The sequence below is a fragment of the Pteropus vampyrus genome, unplaced genomic scaffold, assembly GCF_000151845.1.
Source record: "Pteropus vampyrus isolate Shadow unplaced genomic scaffold, Pvam_2.0 Scaffold74, whole genome shotgun sequence".
In the NCBI taxonomy this organism is placed as follows: domain Eukaryota; kingdom Metazoa; phylum Chordata; class Mammalia; order Chiroptera; family Pteropodidae; genus Pteropus; species Pteropus vampyrus.
In genome coordinates, this window is record NW_011888855.1 from 4,658,561 (window position 1) to 4,677,351 (window position 18,791).

The 18,791-nt window shown below is 35.6% G+C and overlaps 1 protein-coding gene across 3 annotated transcripts in view; it reads right to left on the bottom strand.

Moving 5' to 3' along the window:
- The window catches only part of AFF4 (AF4/FMR2 family member 4), a 72,656-nt gene that overhangs the window by 17,705 nt on the left and 36,160 nt on the right, over window positions 1-18,791 (bottom strand). For 2 of the 3 annotated variants that reach the window (XM_011362298.2, XM_011362299.2), the window contains 8 exons: window positions 11,169-11,205; window positions 9,662-9,710; window positions 7,420-7,474; window positions 6,930-6,967; window positions 6,394-6,556; window positions 4,927-5,844; window positions 1,728-1,816; window positions 882-1,122 (listed from right to left, as the gene is read on the bottom strand). In XM_011362298.2, the coding sequence (XP_011360600.1) occupies window positions 882-1,122; window positions 1,728-1,816; window positions 4,927-5,844; window positions 6,394-6,556; window positions 6,930-6,967; window positions 7,420-7,474; window positions 9,662-9,710; window positions 11,169-11,205 (1,590 nt within the window). The remainder of the gene's footprint in view (window positions 1-881; window positions 1,123-1,727; window positions 1,817-4,926; window positions 5,845-6,393; window positions 6,557-6,929; window positions 6,968-7,419; window positions 7,475-9,661; window positions 9,711-11,168; window positions 11,206-18,791) is intronic. The other variant, XM_011362300.2, reaches the window with a different exon arrangement.

Below are 18,791 nucleotides of genomic sequence, written 5' to 3' on the forward strand. Positions count from 1 at the left end.
TGTCCCTTAGGGACACCAGGACTCACTCTAAACTACTACAGAAGGGTGCCCAGTTGGAGAAAAAACTTTCTGCATATCTCAATTTGAGATGCTGTTTACAATTAAAATAACCTCAATTTGAAAGATTTCATTACCACATTTAATAAGCACAACCAACTGCCTTTAACAGTCTAGTTTTTCAACTCTCTAACCTTTGCTTACTTAAGTTACAAATAATAATCCAGTGAGTTACAAATAATAATCCAGTGATTCTTTAAAATCTAGGTATTTTCTTAATTTTGTCAAGGAGTTTGCTCCTGATTAAAACAGTTTAGAAAGCAATGCAAATAACCTTGTAAACAAATTGAGGGTGAGAGTACAGCCCTGAAAAAGCTTCTTTGATCCAATTCCCCATCCACAAACATTAAAACAGTATAAGAATATTCCCATACATTATGATCATGCTATAGGAATAATTCTAGAGTAAGCTCAGCTAAAGAATTTTCTTCATGAATCAAAGCCAAATGGTTGCTTTGTCACTTTACATAATATAACTTGCTTGCAAAATCCAATTCTAAAAAATCTGAAGCCAATTTCAAACCATAGACAAGCAACTGGGGTTATTTATAACTAGATCATTATCAACTATTTTTCCATAACCAACTTATCTGATTATGGGTTTCTATCTTAATTACTATACACTTGGCCACCTGACTTGCTGCTTTCATGGTCTCAGATCACTGCATAAGTTTATTATCAAGATCATGACATTTTGTGAGTAAAATACACAGGCCTATAAATTTAATGAGATGTTTATAAAACTTTCAAAGCACAGTGTCACCTTGGATAAGTCACATGGCAACGAGATCGATTTTCAAAAGACTCAGGCTCAAATGTCTTACCTTGACCTCCTTAGAGCTACTGGAAGTCTTCCCTTCAGTTTTCTTCTGCTTGGAAGTGGAGGAACTGTTTTTACTGCTGCCACTATTCTCCTTGTTGCTGTTACTACTTGACTTTAAGGAAGAAGACTGACTAATAGTCCTCTTCCGAGAGCCATGCTCCGTTTTTGGGTCTTTTGCCGGAGCAGGCCCAGCAGGAGAAGGCAGTAGATCCTTTTCCTTTGCTGCACTCTGCTTAGATGACCTGCCAAACCAAGCAAATGCCCTCATTTCTCCACACAGTCATATAGGGGTGACGGGTTTTTCTCATTTCTCTTTGCCTGCTTTCAAGACAAATTTGTTTTTTCCCTATCTGATTACTAGGACACATGATTTCTGCAAAACAAAACTGTAAATTTCATGAGAGCAGGAGTCTTGTTTCTCTCCCCTCCCCACCATGGTTGTATATCCAGTGCCTAAACCTTGGCTTGCCACACAAGTATTCAATAAATACTGGTTGAATAAATGAACAAGGTGAATGGTAAATGAAGATGTTAATGCTCATAAATTAGCAATTAGCGTCTTGCAAGTTACAGATAAGTTTGTCATCTAGCCAGATAGTAGTAAAGCCTTACTTTAATTCTTATCCTATTTTCACCCCTACTCCACTAAAAAAGCAGAGGAAGAAGTGCCTGAATCGTCAATGCTTTCTATCCCTAGTAACTATAGCAAAAGCTCCCACTATTTGGTATATGAATGTGTATACATTTATTTGACATATACCTGCTAAAAGGAGCATTCTAAGCACCTTAGAAAGTACCCAATAAGAAATAACGCGGTAATACGCCTGTAATACGTTTGGGGACGTACTCTCTGTTGCTGGGTGGCTTGTGGCCTGCTGAATTCTTGTCCTCCATTTTGGGTTTCTTGCTCTCATTGGTTCGGTTATCATCTTCATTCTGGATGAAAAACAGAAAAAGAAGCTGCTAGGTTTGAACTTTATTCATCTAACTTGTTTCCAACACATCACCCCCAAACAGTTTATCCCTGATAAACTTCAGAAAGATACATGTGAAGTAAAAGAATCCATTTAAAAATGTTCAGTAAATTAAGTTTTAAGGCTCAGAAGAGGTCTCTTATTTTAGATTAACAGAGGCCAAATATTGAAACAAATTTCTAGTCTTCAAATGACATCTTTTCAGACTAACGATTCTGAGGGAGAATAAAATTTTAATTAAAATATAAATTCACATAACAATAAAATTGACTCTTTAAAAGAACACAATTCAGTGTTTAATATATTCACAGAGCTATACAACCACTACCACAACCAATTGTACAACATTTTTATCATCTCAAAAGACACCCTTGTACTCATTAGCAGTCACCTTACCCCAGATGCTAGCAATCAGTAATCCATACATTTTGTCTTTATGGATTTGCCTATTCTAGACCTTTCAATATATGTGGAATCATATAATATAAATGACCTTTTGTGCCTAGCTCCCTTCATTCAGCAAAATATTTTTAAGGTTCGTCCATGTTGTAGCATGCATCATTACTTCGTTCCTTTTTATGGCTAAATATATTCCACTATATGGCTATACCACATTTTATTTATCCACTCATCGGTTGATGGCCATGTGGGTTATCTCCACTTTTTAGCCAATATGAACAATACTGCTAAGAACATCTGAATATGAGTTTTTGCGCAGACACGTTTTTATTTCTTTGGGGTATATACCCAAGACTGGACTGGCAGGGACATAATAAGGTAACACTATGTTTAAATTTTTGAAGAACAACCAAACTGGGTTCCAAAGCTGCTATATCATTTTACATTCCCACCAGCACTGTATGAAAATTCCAATTCCTCCACATCTCATCAACACTTGTTACTATCCACCTTTTTGGTTATACCCAAGCCTAATAGGTTTTTAAAAACTTTTTTTTGCTGCGACACAAGCTATGAGCCCATCTATAATTGCCAATGCTACTTTCCTGGGTGAATCTAAGTTTCACTCTTTGATATCTGCTTCAAATATCAGGGCACAAAATTATGTACGTTTTGCCGTAACAAAAGAATCTGTTCCTTTACACAAAATGATTAAAGATGAACACATGAAACATGAGAAAAATTAACCTACATCCTTCATTACTCTTGGCTGGGTCTCCTCTCCATACTACCTGCTTTATCTTTAGAAATTCCCCGACATTTAATTTTACTGAAGCCAAGAATCTCAAAAGTCACCACCAAGTTTCCTGGTGTTACACATTTCATAGAATCTAAATTTGACTCACAAGTATTGTTGTAAATACTTGGGAGGACTATATACCAGAGAGATATAAGGGAGGAGAGGAGGTACGGGGGCATTTCTTTTAGAGGAAGGGAATTTCTTAATTACAAGTTATATGTATTGTAAAAAGGACTTTCTACATTATAAACATTTTAAAATCTCATAAACAACATGTTATACTTGTTAAGCACAAAAGGACCCATTTTTTTATTCTGTAAGAAACATGTTAGTTTTCTAAAGGGTAAAGCATGTCACATACATGTTCTATTTCATGCAATTCTATGAATTAAGGCCCATAACCACATCTGGCAATCTGAGGCTGTGGGCTTTAGGGACCAGCAGCCCTAAATAGCTTACATTAGGGATGTAGTATAGGGATGCTTTATTTGACTAAAACTCATTATCTATAGCATTGACAGTAGTAAACTCCAGTTTTCTAGAAATTCAAATTTTAAAATATCTTCAACTTCTGAAGATACTAAAAAAAAAAAAAAGAGACGAGTATTATTCTACTTTGCCAAATATATATCATCACCTGCACATAATACTGTGGTTTTATGGAAGGGGAACAAAAAAAGAAAACCCCTGGCTCACTTCATTTTAGGAAAATGTTAGTCTTTCTATCCTCCTGTGTGAAATTCTCCAGGTCAACTAAGATTCAAATTTTAAAATATCTTCAACTTCTGAAGATACTAAAAAAAAAAAAAGAGACAAGTATTATTCTACTTTGCCAAATATATATCATCACCTGCACATAAAACTGTGGTTTTATGGAAGGAGAACAAAAAAAGAAAACCCCTGGCTCACTTCATTTTAGGAAAATGTTAGTCTTTCTATCCTCCTGTGTGAAATTCTCCAGGTCAACTAAGATTGGGGTTTTGTTCTGACACTACCTGGTACAGCCATTCTGGTGCCTCTCTGGCCACCTGCTCATGCTTCCAGTCTTTACAATCATACTCTCATACATGTATCAGGAAATTACACCATTCTTCAAAACAGATGATTAAAAATGTACTTTTCTCTAAAAATTCCTCACTAGAGCTGAATAAATCAAGCTGTTACACTCTATTTAAATATATGTTATTCAGCTCTTTTCATTATGTCCGTTATCCTACAATCATAGACATCTGTGTTTTCATATTACGTGGACCTAAAAAAAGCTGACCTTAAATATATGCACTGAGCTTGGTCTCCAAATCCAAATTATCTTGGAGGTATTTAGGGATAAGAACTGGCAGTGTGCCAGCAGATGTTTTTTAGTTCTGAGCTTGCAGATATGTGTGTTCAAAACAGAAAAAAGCTGGGGCATGGATATGTGCACTGGATTGGTGAAATTCTTAAGGATGTGTCAAAACTGGTGAGTCAATTTTTTAGCTAGAATTAGTAATTTTAAAAGTGTGATCTGGTCTGAGTGTAACAGAGAAATGTTAGAGACTGTGATAACCTGGAGAGTATGCAACCCAACCAAAGATATTTCAAACCAAAGGTGAAGCATGCAGTGCACAACAGTGTGCAACCTCTGCCTGACTCCCACCTCTACACTGGCCAGTGTGCACTCGGGGAGGAAGCCCCGGCTCCTTTCTGACCTGGCTACTAGAAACTACCTGCTGGACTGAAAGACAGGTGGAGGCACTGGGGGCCTCAGGAGACTCTTCTGTCTGCAGCTTCAACTGGGCCTTGGGCTCACCCTCTATTTTCCCTCATAGCCACAACTCAACTCGTTATTTTTTGGCTCAGATTTCCATTGCATTTCAATAAAACCCTTTACAAACCTTATGTTTCCTCTTGCCTTTGTTGGAAACTTTTTCTGAGGCTTGTTTCTGAGCCTCTCTTGTGTGCTTTTCTGGCACATTTTTCTTTTCCCCCTTGGGTGGCTCTGTTTCTTTGTAAGGCTTTCCTGGTATTCTAGTCAAGAGATTCAGGTCAATCTTCACAATAAGTGGATACCTGTCATCAGGCTCACTAAGGGGTGAAAGAAGTTCCTTCTCTTCCATAGGAGAGAACATTCGTTGACGAAAAAAGCTATCTTCTTCCTCCACTGAGGAGGGCTTAACAGGAGTCCTATTACTCTCAGGGTACTTAGGAGTTTGTGAGGAAGGAGGAAGGCTCTCGCTTTCATCTGAATCTGAGGATGAGGTATCTGTTTCTATGATTTCCCTCGATTTCTGAGAAGATTTACTGGTTGACTTGTATTTCTTTTTCTCTGCTGAAGGTCGAGGGGAAGATTTTGACTCCTTTTTTATGTTGGGTTTCCTTGAGCCTTTGGTGGCTGCCTTGTGTCTGCTGGAGGGCATGCTGGTAGCCATGTCTACAGGGGTTTCACTTTCTATCTTCAAGCCTCCACGGGGCTCTTCAGCAGCTGCCTTCTCAGCCTTTTTGGGTTGTTTTTTGCCTACAGTTCTCCTTTGTGTTGTGCTGTCGCTCTGCGCAGGAGACTTCTGCCTCCCACGCCCACTTTCAGATCCCTTTTGGACAGTTTTGGAGTCTCGTCCAGGAGTAGCGGAACTCGTTTCTTTAGGTCCACTTGGATCAGTGTAGCTATTCCCAGTGCCCTGTTCTCGGCCTTCCTTTTTATAGCCTTGAGATGATGGGATGTTACTGTCCACAGAAGAAGCTGGTGACACTTTATGTGGGTTCACTTTATTCAACCAATTATCAAGTTGCCATTTGTTTGTTGGTGGTGGTTCAGGCTGAAAGAGAAAAATAAGTATGCTTTTTTCAGTATTGAAGCTTAGTCCCTCCTTTACAGGAGGAGGGATAACACAATGCCCAATACCACAAATACATTTGTTTTTCATACTTCTGACTGGACCAAAGCAAAGGCTGAATACTGACTATTAGGTCTAATCACTTGAAGGAGAAGTTAAGCTTAATGTTACAGATAACCTTTAAACATTAAATACTACTGTCAGGACTCTATCTTCAAGGCAAAATTTTAAGAAACCACATTTAATTCCAAAAAGTAAACAAACAATGTAGGTACCAACAGAGATTTTTAATCACATATTATCAACCTATAGTAAAGTTATGTCATATAGGACACTTTTTAATCCACAATAACTACTGTTTGAACTGTTTGTTCAAATCACAAGGAAACTGAAATATCTAGGTTTCCTCTAAGACAGATAATTCAATTTCTTTTTGTCAGAATATGTAATCTTTTATATTTGAATCGGGCCATCTGGCCATCTCAGGGGTCCTGAGAGGGCCTATGGAAAATGCCTCCGCCTCCCTCTCACCTCAGGAGATGCACTCTGGGACGGCTCATTTGCCTCGCTGTCACTGGAACTACTTTCACTCTCTGAGTCAGATCCAGAACTGCTTTCAGACCCACTGTGGCTGCTGGAGTCATCACGGGAGTTATCTGCCCCTTCACTGTTGTGATGTGAAGGTTCAGAGTTACTAAAAGAGATAAAAACACACACACCACCAAAAGTTGCTTATCTTACAATGACAAAAGGAAAACATCCAATTCTGACAACCAACTTCCTTTAAAATGTTTACTATGTGTTAAGCTATTACAGTTCTATGAACCAGAAATTCACTATAAATACCTCCTTAAAGAGTTTCTCATCTGCTCTCAGTATTTATTTTTTTAAAAGTAAGATTCATCCATTTTAAGTGTACAAAATTCAATGATTTTTAGTTAATTTACAGGGCAATACAACCACCATCACAATCAATAATACTTATAAGGCCATTTATTATATCACTACAATGTTATCAGGCTGAACCCACCCCTCCAGATAAAATAAGAAAATAAAAGGATGCCTACCTTCCTGGTGTACTCCTTGGCATTGTCTTATCACAATCCTGAAATTAAAACATGAGAAGAAATCCATGAATGAATAGTACTCTACCTGCTTGATGTGAATATCTGAACTCTTAACAGAAAAACTGTTTTCTCTAACGTGTATGTCAATGTTTACTTAACACTTACAACACACTGTTTTAACCTAAAGAATAACTGAATGCCAGGATAAGATGGGAAGTTTTGTTAATAATTCTTCTTGTCAACAATTTCATGCTTCATGAATATGTTCTGATCCATAATAAGTATTAAGGAAAAGCCAATTTTTTAAAAGAAAGAAGAAAATGGTGGTTTAAAGACAGAGCAGAGAACAACAACATTCCAGGGTTGGAAAGCAGGAAGGAACTTCTTTTAAATAACCAGATAATAAGTGTATTATTCATTTATAATTCTTATTAAAAAAAACAATGAAAACAAATATGTATGAAACTGGCAAATGTAGTAGCAGACACACCTGTTCCCCATCACTGTCTTCACTGCTGCTTAGTTTTAAGTCATCTTTTAACATACTAGAGGGAAGAGGCAGAAAAGAGTATTATTTCTAGAACAGTTTATCATAGCATACCAGAGTATTAAATATCTACTAAGAATTCTAAAAATAATCACTGTGGTAGCCAAAGAGTCAATTTGAAAAACAAATTTTCAAAAAGAAGCAGTAAGTCTTACTCTGTCTGGTTTGGTTCACATCCAGAGTAAAAATTGAGAAATAAGGAATTTAAAAGTTGAGAAATTTCAACATTTCCATAAGGATAATATTTATTTTTCTTTTCTAATTAAACAAAAGCCACCTTTTAGAAACTCTTACACTCACTTCTGTTAATCTCTACTTCTTCCCTAATTGCAGACATACATACTCATTCATTATTCAAACAAATTATCATACTCATACCCAACAGTCCACTAGAGAGATATTAACTCCTAAAAAGAAGATAAAATGAAAGGATCAGCAATTCTCTTTCACTGTCCCCAAGGTTCCATGAAGAGATCTGTACAACTAGGTAATTGTGAAAACCAGAACACAAAGTCAAAGTTCTAGTTCCTTAATGCCTTGCTACGAAAGTTGAGTGCCTTCCATGGAAGTAACAGTTCTAAGACACTTGGCTATACAACAGAAATGACCGTGTATAAATTAAAAATAAATTTCAGGTTCCGAATCTTCCTTGATCAAAATTGAAATCAATTTAAAAAACAAAATACTATAAGCTAATAAAGACAAATTTTCCTTAAGGCCATAAAATCAGAATTAAAATTAAAATCTTGGTAACAAACCAAAACACACTCCTTGCACCTTTTTACAGGAGAGGAAAAACTAATACAAAGAACTACAACTAGAAATTTCATTTCTCATTACCAGCTGTTCCATTACCTTTCTTCTGAAAATTTCATGACCATCTCTAGTCAGTGGGATGGAAATCTTCCTTGACTCACTCCAATTACTACTTATAATTCTCTCTCAAAGCTTAACACGAATTTCTAAGTCTGACCCCAAATTAAGAGTATCACATACAAGATCACCTAGAAACAAAGTACCAGATGATTACAGAATTATAAAAAATGTTTCAAGGTGGCCCAATTAAATGCGACAGAAAAAAAGAGCTTTGTTTTGGACAAGGCCTTAGTGCATCTCTATGACTGATCTCCTGTAAGCAAATGTACTTATTACTCTGAATTCTCTCAGCTCTTGTTTAATAATGGCAACTCAGTGAAACTGTTTACACATGTGAATTATGTCAAAGCTTTTACCAGATTGCTCAAGGTCCTGCCTGCTTTTGTTCCTTCAGCAGCAAGTGATATGCACATATCCATAGGCTCGAATCAGTTCTTTGCATATGAATAAATGATAAATAGGAATATAATCTGAATTCTTCAGCAGTGAAAGGAGACTTCTTGCATTCATATATTTTCATTCTCAATCAGGTTGCCCTACTGTCATCTGAAGAGGTTGAAGTTATTAGTATAGATTGTAGTTATGGCATACAGCCACCACTGTGGCCACGGATTTTTTAGAACTTTGGTTTATTCACTAAAATGACTTGTGGTCTCAGGAACTGAGGAGTTCATTCTTTAATCTGGAATTTATTATCATCTAATATACTACCCTATTACATTTTGATGTATACTCCATGTTCTACCTATGAAATAAAAGTAAGAAAACTTAAAGACAGCACAAACTATGTTGCTTTAATATTCCACATTTAGTAGTTAAATGGAGAGCTTACTAAGAAGAATGATGTCTTTTTTTATGTCGTCTTTATTAAAAACTATCAACACACACACACACACACACACACACACACACACACACCCCCTCTGAGAGATGGAAAAAATTATCAACTCAGAGCAGAAGTAGGCAAACTATGGCCCACAAGCCAAATTCAGACTACCACATATTCCGTACAGAAAGTTTTATAGAACACACCAGACTATGGCCACAGATACCCACAGTCTAAGGCCACTTTTAGGCTACAATGGCAGAACTGAGTAGTTGGAACAGAGACCATCTGGTCTCTAAAACCTAAAATATTTCACTATCTGGCCCTTTACAGTAAATTTTACCTACCATGCCTTAAAAGATTAAGTACATATTTCTAAGTGTTGTTCTAAATATCCAGACACTACAGATAGACTTTCAGCAAATGTTTGTTTTTTTTCAGCAAAAAAACCCAAACATTAAGCTTATTAAGAAATAAACTTACGATTTAGACTGATGCCCATTTGAAGTTTTAGAAGAAGGATTGTATCTTTCTAGAACAAAAAGTGCAGAAATCAGCAACTGAAATAGGGTTATTTGGATTGTAAAACATCTATTGATATACCCTCAAGGAAATGTAAGTCAAAACAATGAGATATAATTCTTCATCCATCGAATTGGTAACACAATAAAGTTTGATAATGTAAGATATTGGCAGAAGTAGGCATGTTCATATGCTGTTGGTACAACTATAATCTCACACAATCTTTTTAGAGGGTCGTCTGGTAATATTATCTTATCGATACTGTTAAATGAACATATCTACCCACTCAGCAATGATAACAAAAGGAATTTACCTTATAGGTATATCTGGAGGAATATATAAACATAAATACACACATTTATTATAGTATGGTTTGTAATAGCAAAATCTGGAAACAAATGTCCATCAAGAGGAGACTAGTTAAATAAATTATGGTATTTTCATATAATATAACATTATTTTACTGTTAAAAAGAATGAGCTAGAGCTTCACGCTAATACAGAAATAGCTTTAAAATAAATTAACTGAAAAACAAGTAATAAAAGGTAGGTGCAGCTTATGATACCATTTGTCAATAGCTTTGGGGAGAGAGAATGGGAGAAGGGGGCAGAAGTAAGGATGACAGTCTCAAAAGATTTTGAGAGAGAAAATATAAACGCTTTGGCATGTAGCTAGCTATTTTCTGTATGTTCACAATGTCGGGTCCCTTTTTCCTTTAACTACAGCTTTAAGGCATAAGTAAGAAATGGATGGATACAGTTTGTTAATATTAAAAAGAATATTCTCATTTCATCTTTAGGATCATTAAAGAAAACAAGCTAAGGATCAAAGAGTTCCACATTTTTATCTCTCAAAACAGCTTATTAACCGTGTAAATTTATCTATTTAAGAAATTACTGCTCTTGACAAAAAGAACATTTGTTGTTACAGCGCTATACAGTGAGCCTGGACATTTGCTACAATCCCTGCCCTTACCACTGTCTTTCCTTTCAGTTCTTCTGGGAGGTCAAGAGAGGAGAGGTAGAAGGGGGTTTTGCAGAAGACTTCGTTCCCAGACCAAAAGACCCAGGAATAATAAATAAATATAGAAATAGGAAGAGTACAGCTACTGTAAGCTACAATGACCCCTTCTTACCTGGAGTTTTACTATCATAGAACCAAGTATCTTCATGAAGGAGATGGAAAGACAGACTAGCTCTTGGGTTTATGAGGTAACCATCAAATTGAAATTCATGAACTCTGAACTATTAGTTCAGATACTTAATAAAAATTGTTAATTTTGATCTCCAATGATCTATAATTCTTCACTTTTAAGCAGATCAAGATTAAGTTCAACCCATTACTAATCATCATAAAAATTGGGATAAGACATGCAAATAATTATTACAACAATATATGACTTGACCATGAAAAACGAATGCTCAATAAACAGATTAATTACAAAACCAAGAGGAAAAGAAATACTCACTTTGTTCTCCAGGGCCAAAGTTGGACTGCTGAGACTCCTAAAGATGAAGAGATGAAATTATATAGTAACACTGAGTAAAAAGGTTCATTAGTGAAAAATGCTTCAAATTAAATTCTTTAATTCTAGCTAATTCAATGAAAGATTATGTTAAATTCCTAAGAACGCATAATAGGAAAAAAACACTAATATAATTCAAATGACCTAATAGTCTATCTTTATCATTCCTTTTCAGCAGTATCCATGGTACTCATATTCTAATTTAGAGCCCTGGAAAAACAAATGATTTAAATTTAAGATAGTGGTCTTAAAATGTTTTTAAAAGTTTTTTTTTCCTGGTAATTCTAAAAATTGTATACTAGGGTGAAAAATAGCTGTACAACTTATATAGTCTCAAAATACACTACTTTTATGGACTAAAATACCCGACATGGTATTCCCATGTCATTTTACTACCTTCATCTTCCTGCTTCCAATATCTCACAATTAGCAACTTGAAGAGATTGTCATACTAGCACAGTGCCTGGTACTCAGGAAGCACTGAGGCAAGAAATCCAGGGAACACACCTTCCCCCTGCAGGATATGGCTTCAGAAATTTCTCCTTTCTTCAGATCTCTCCCCGTTTTAGCCCAAGCAAGGAGAGATAAGCCAAAACTGGTCTTTTCCAGCTTAGACACCATCTTTGGCAAAGGCATGACCTTTGGCTACTTGTAATATCATTATAATATCATCTGCATTGCAAATACTGCAACTTCCAACATGTACCTGATGCCATGACAGTTCTGGAAACATCATATAAAGAAGAAAAAGTGGGAAACCAAACTCCCCCCTGAGACATGAGGCTAGTCAGTACCACGGTTCAGGGCTTAGTCTCCAAGAATAACAAAAGCTTGTAATCGAAACACCCTTGTGTTACTCTCCCTCTCTCAAGAGCACCAGTAAAAAGGAAGCCAAAATGTACTGCTGATGGGGGACACCACTTGTAAAATTCTTAATCTTTTAGCAGGAAATGATATGGGACATCTTTTGCAGAGTTCTTCATCTTTTTAATAAACCTAGTTTTCTTCCCTCTTTACTCGATAACTGCCCTGAAACTGGTGACTCAGACCCTCTGGCTATTAATAAGGGTCATCGACCCACTGTTAGCAGAAATGGTGTTAGGCTAGACAGGGCCCTTCGAGTCTGAAAGGGAAGGAGACTTTAAGCCAAAGGTCTTTTTTTTCTTTGTAAAAAATATATTAACCAAGCCTGTTTTCCTTTAGTCACTTAATAGGCAAATCAATAATAGAAATTAATAGATATATGATTTAAATAACAAGTTTGTATCTTCTTTTCTTTGTCTAGGGACTGAGGCGGCACTTCAGCAGGAAACCCAAGACCCCGCCTTGACTAATGCAGAAAGAAAAGAGCTCCACGAAACCCCAATAGGCAGGGACGACGACCCTCCTCAGCAGGAAGCAGATACAGAAGAGACCTCCCATCCCTCAACATCCATACTAATAAAAAGAGGGTTCATGGCTCTTAGAAAAGAGTTTAGGTAGGAAAGTTAGGGGGTTTCAGATCTGCCTGCAAAGACACTGAGGTCATCCTATCCTAGAAGGGGTCCACCCTAATCTGCCCACAATTAAGCAAGCCAGAAGGCATTTTTAGGCTAAAAGTAACTTCTACAAAGAAACAAGCAAGCAGAGAATTAGGTACCAGTTTAAGCCAGTCATTCGCACCTGTACAACGAGGACCCCAACGACCTTCAACTCACCTGAGCCTCATTATGCTATCATCATAACATGATGCATAAGTCCAGCAGTTCATTAATATCATTTTAACAGACTGAATTCTGAGAACGAACATGCGCAGAAAGCAAATGATGAATTGCTGAGTCCTGTCAATCTTAGTTGTCAATCAAGGAAGTCCACCCCTCTGCGAAAAGTAACCATCCACAGCAAATAAGGAAAAAAAAAACCCCAAAGCTTTGTTACCAGGCTTTTTGAGCCACACTTGTCTTGCTCAGGCCCGCTTCCACGTCTCAAAGTGTACTTTCCCTTCTAATAAAGCTTTTCGTTTCTGTTGTATTTCGGCATCTTGCTCAATTCTTTGTTTGAGATATCAAGAACCTGGACAACGGACCAGGAGAGAATCTCCACTCTCTGGTAACACTGTCGGTGAAAGAAACATGAGTTTCCAAACTCAACTTTCATGCAAATTGTCCATTTTTCTAGATTAAGTCTATGGTACATTATGTAGTACTAAAATTATACAAATATCCCAAACTCAACTTTCATGCAAATTGTCCATTTTTCTAGATTAAGTCTATGGTACATTATGTAGTACTAAAATTATACAAATATCCCTAAATAAATGCCTACTTAAAAATAAGCGCAATCTTCCTTTAATGACAGAATTTTCTGTGAAAGAGAAATTCAAACAGTATGAAAGCTAAAATACAGTTTTGCTGTTGGGAAAAAAACAAAAAACAAAAAAAAAAAACATTGTAAACATAAGTATATGGTCAACTGGTGTTCAATAAGGGTGACAAGACAATCTAATGGGGAAAGAATACTCTTCAACAAACAGTGCTGAGACAACTAAATAGCCATAAGAAAAAGAATGACGTTGGATGCTTACTTCAGACAATATAAAAATAAATTAACTCAAAATGAATCAAAGACCTAAATTTAAGAGCTAAAATTACAAAACTCTTAAAAGAAAACATAGTGCCAAATCTTAATGACCTTGGATTTGGCAAGAATTCTTACATATAACATCAAAAGCACAAGACATAAAAGAAACAGACAAATTAAGACCATCAAAATTAAGTCTTGTGCTTCAAATGACACTATTAAGAAAGTGAAAAGACAATTCACAGAATGGGAAGAAAATATTTCCATATCATGTATTCGGTAAGAGACTGATATCTACATTATATAAAGGACTCTTAAAAATAAAAAGACAAATAACCCAATAATAAATGAGCAAAAGCTCTGAATATACATTTCTCCAGGGAAGATAAACAAATGGCCAATGAACACATGAAAAGATCATTAAGGAAATACAAATCAAAACCACAATAAGACTATAGATGGCAAACAACTCTCTAATAAGTTTCATAGTAAAGAAGAGGAGTGGCTGGAGAATAACATGGAATAGAGAGATTTTTGTTGTGTTGTTTTTAAATAGGACAGATTGAGGATGTTTAAGCAAATGATATGGTTCACTAAACTACCTCTCCAAATACATTTGTAAACCCAGATTCTCACCCACCCACCACTAGCCACCTGCTGACTGCTCTTTCTGCTAATGGGTGCGAAGTCCTCTCTGTTGTGTTCCCCATCTTCAAATGTGCTCCTGGCACTCATATTCTTCTCTTTCTAACCATAGTTGGTGTCACCTTCTCCAGGATGCCATTTCAAAACGCTCTTAAGTAGCAAAATTTTGTCCCTTCTCTGTCTTCTCATTTGACCTAGTCCATGTGGTTAGTGCACAAGGAGAATAAGTACCTATTAAAGTGTCATATAAGGCTTTAAACTATTAAAGCATCATATAAGGCTTTAAACTATATTACACAAGAACTTACATTCACTGAAAATTCAAAGAATGAGGAGCTATAAAAAAGCAAACCCTGACCCGTAACAGCAATGAAACAATAATCAGTAAGTAGCTGAGGTGTTTCAGAAATACCAAAAATATAAGAGTTACCTGAGTGTGTGTGTGTGTGTGTGTGTGTGTGTGTGTGTGTGTGTGTGTGTGTGTGTATATATATATATAAATTTGGTCAAGAAATATTTATTGAAAAGCTATTATGTACCAGAAACTATTCTAGGCATTGACATATGATATGCTAATTACTTCTTCCCCCCTTTAATTCCCCTCTCCCCGCTGCCCCCTGCCCCATGGATGTTGCTGTTTCCCCTTAAGAACTGGATCTCTGAAGGTGGGGCGTCTCCTCCCACACACTAGGGGCACAACTCTGGGGGAGGGGGGGCTGGCGCACCTGGGGTATGGTCCGTGGCTCCACCTGGGGCGCAAACCCAGGACCTTCTGCATGTAAAGAAGACGTGCTAACCACTACACTATGGAGCCATCGTCCAAACTGCTTCTTTAAACACCAATCTTAGGGCAGGGGCAACATCTAAATGGTTCAGTGCTATACCTGCAGCACCCAGAACATTGCCAGGGGCTGTCCCAAACATACAGTGAGTTTAGGCAAGGACAGCCAAAAGTTTTAGTATGCTCCAAACTAGCACTAAAAATCTACCAATCTACCACCAACTATACCCATTCACTCTGCTTTCCCTCCGGCAACAAAGAAGGACCTAACTGTGCTCTAGTCTAAGGATGATATCCTCTGCTTGGGCACTGAATCTCAACTGTTCTTGTGGAGACTTCTCAAAGTTACCCTCTCTCTCTTCCCCACGTATCATGTTTTCCCCTTTTTACTAAATCATTATAATCAGCATATAAATATAAAATATCCTCAGTCTTTTAAAAATACTCCCCTGAAAACATCGCCATACCCTTCTTGGCACCACATTTCTCTGCCCCTCTTCATAGACCATGCCTCAAAAGAAAATCTTTTATAGGTTCAACCGTCTCCAATATCCTTTGAGCCTACTGCAATTATTCTTTTGCCCTCCACTTTCCAACTAAAAGTGTTTTGTCATCCATAAAGAATACACTGTCAAATTTAATACCTGGAACACTGTAAAAACTAAATTTAAAGTATTTGTTTAGTAAATAAACAAATATACAAATATATCAAATTTATAAAGATGAAAACCATAATTCTGAGATCAAAAATATGTTCACTGGGAATAAGAACAGAATAGAAATTGCAGAACAAATGATTACTGAACCTGAAGCTATAGCACTGGAAACTACCCAAATAAAATGATAAAAGACTGAAAAAAAAATAAACAGGACATTACTGAGTTGTGAAACAACTTCAAGAGGCTGAATATACATGATATATGTAACTGAAATCCCTGAAGAAGAGAAAAAGGGAGGGAGTACAGGAAAATATTCTGAGGAAATAGTAGCAAAAAATTTCCAAATGTGATTAAAAAAACTATAAACCCAAAATTCCAAGAAGCTAAAAAATGCCCAAGCACAAGAAAGATGAAAAGAACCACACCAAGGCATATCATAATTGAACAGTTTAAAATCAGTCATAAAGACAAAAAAAACCTTAAAAGCAACCAGAAGAAAAATGAGGACATATTACATGAAAATGACAATAAACTGCATATCAGAAACAATGTAAGCCAAAAGACAGTAGAGTAACATCTTCAATATAAAATTCTACATCTAGTAAAAATATCTTTAAAAAAAAAAAAAAAAAAAGGTGAAATACATACAAAAGCTAAAAGCATTCATTACCAGCAAACAAGCACTAAAAGAAATGTTAAAGGAAGTCCTTTGGGTAGAAGGAAAATGATACCAGATAGGAATCTGGATGATTACACAAGAATAAAGAACAAAGATCTAAATTTAAGATTAAAAACTATAAAACTCTTAGGAAAAAACTGGTTGCAAATTTGTTATCTTGGATTTTGCAATGGTTTCTTAGATATGACACCAGGAATATAAATTTTAAAAAATTGATAAATTAGACTTCACCAAAATTTTAAAATTTTGTGCTTTAAAGAACATCATCAAGAAAGGAAAAAGACAACCCACAGAATGGGAGAATATTTTTGCAAATCATATAATGAATAAGGGACTGTACTCTAAAATATATAAAGAACTCCTATAACTTAAGATAAAAAGACAAATAACCCAGTTTAAAATAATCAGCAAAATATCTGAATAGATATATCTTCAAATAAGATATACAAAAGCCAGTAAGTCCATGAAAAGATTCTCAGCATTGCTAGCCATCAGGGAAATGAATATTAAAATCACAATGATATACCAATTCACACTACTAAATAGCTAAAATCAAAAAGAAAGATAATGACAAATTGGCCAGGATGTGGAGAAATCTGAACTCTCATACACTGCAGATGGTATATAAAATGGAACAGCCAGGTTGGAAAATCATCAAGCAGTTCCTCAAATATTAAACACAGAATTACCACATGACCCAGCAATTCCACTCCTGAGTATATAACCAAGAAAACTAAAAACATACAACTAATTACACAAACATTTTTATGCTGATGTTTACAGCAGCATTTTTCATAATAGCCAAAAACTGAAAACAACCCAAATGTTAACCAACTGATGAATAAACAAAATGTGATATATCCATACAAGGAGATATATTCAGCCATAAAAAGGAATGAAGTATTGATACATGCTATAACATAGATGAACGTTGAATACATCATGCTAAGTAGAACGATCCAGTCACAAAAGACCATATATTGTATGATTTCATTTACATGAAATGTCCAGAATAGGCAAATCTATAGAAATATAACTTGGATCAGTGGTTGCCCAGGGCTGGGGAGTTGAGGGGGTGGGCAGCTGGAAGATATAGAAGTATGACTGCTAAAACCATTTTAGCAAAGTTTCTTTTTAGCTGATGAAATGTTCTAAAATAATTGTGGTGATGGTTGCATGACTCTGAATATACTAAAAACCAGTGAACTGTACATTTTAAATGGATGAACTAAATGGTACGTATATAATATCTCAACAAAACTGTTACCCCAAAAAAGAAAAAGTAGGTAGTAGCCAGAATTATGAAGTCATGTTCCAAGTCTTCTGATAAACTCAAGCTTTAATTTTACAATTTAATTTTAATTTTTTAAAAACAAGCATAGTTATTAAATACAAGAGATAGAATATTAAAAAAAAAATAAAACCAAAAGAATCTCATGAAAGGAAACAAAGAAAGAACCGATCAGACAAATAGAAAACAAATAGTAAAATGATACACTTAAACCCTACAATAGCAAAGATTACATTAAAAAGAAATTGATTAAACACTCCAAAATTAAATGCTAGAGATTGGCAGACTAAATGAAAATGCAAGACTCAATTATATGCTGGCTATAAGAAACTCATTTTAAATATAAAGGTGCAGATAAATTAAAAAAAAAAAAAAAAACAGAAAATGTTAAACTATGCTAACAATGAATTGAAAGCTGGAGTGGCTTATGAATATCAGACAAAGTAGACTTCAGAACAAGGATTAATACCAGATATAAAAAGGGACATCTTGTATTGAAAAAAAGAGATCAATTCGTCGGAAAGATATACCAATCTTCAATGTGTACGTACCCAAAGACAAAGCTTCAAAATACACAAATCAAAAACAGACAAAACTGAAAAGGAAAGAGATCAACAAATAGAGATGCAGATGTCAACACTCTCAGTAACTGAACAAGTAGACAGAAAGTCAGTAAAAATATAGATGACTTAAAAAATATACACATATATTTTTTACACATATAAAGATAACTTTATACACATATAAAGATAACTACTCTCAACCAATTTGATCTGATATATATAGAACATATTGTTTCCAAAGCACACGAAACAGTCACCAAGAAAGATCACATATTAGGCCATAATACATTAACATTTAAAAGGACTGAAATTATACAGCATATATTCTCTGACAAGAACATAAATTAGAAATTAATAACAGAACAATATCTGGAAAATGCTTAAATATT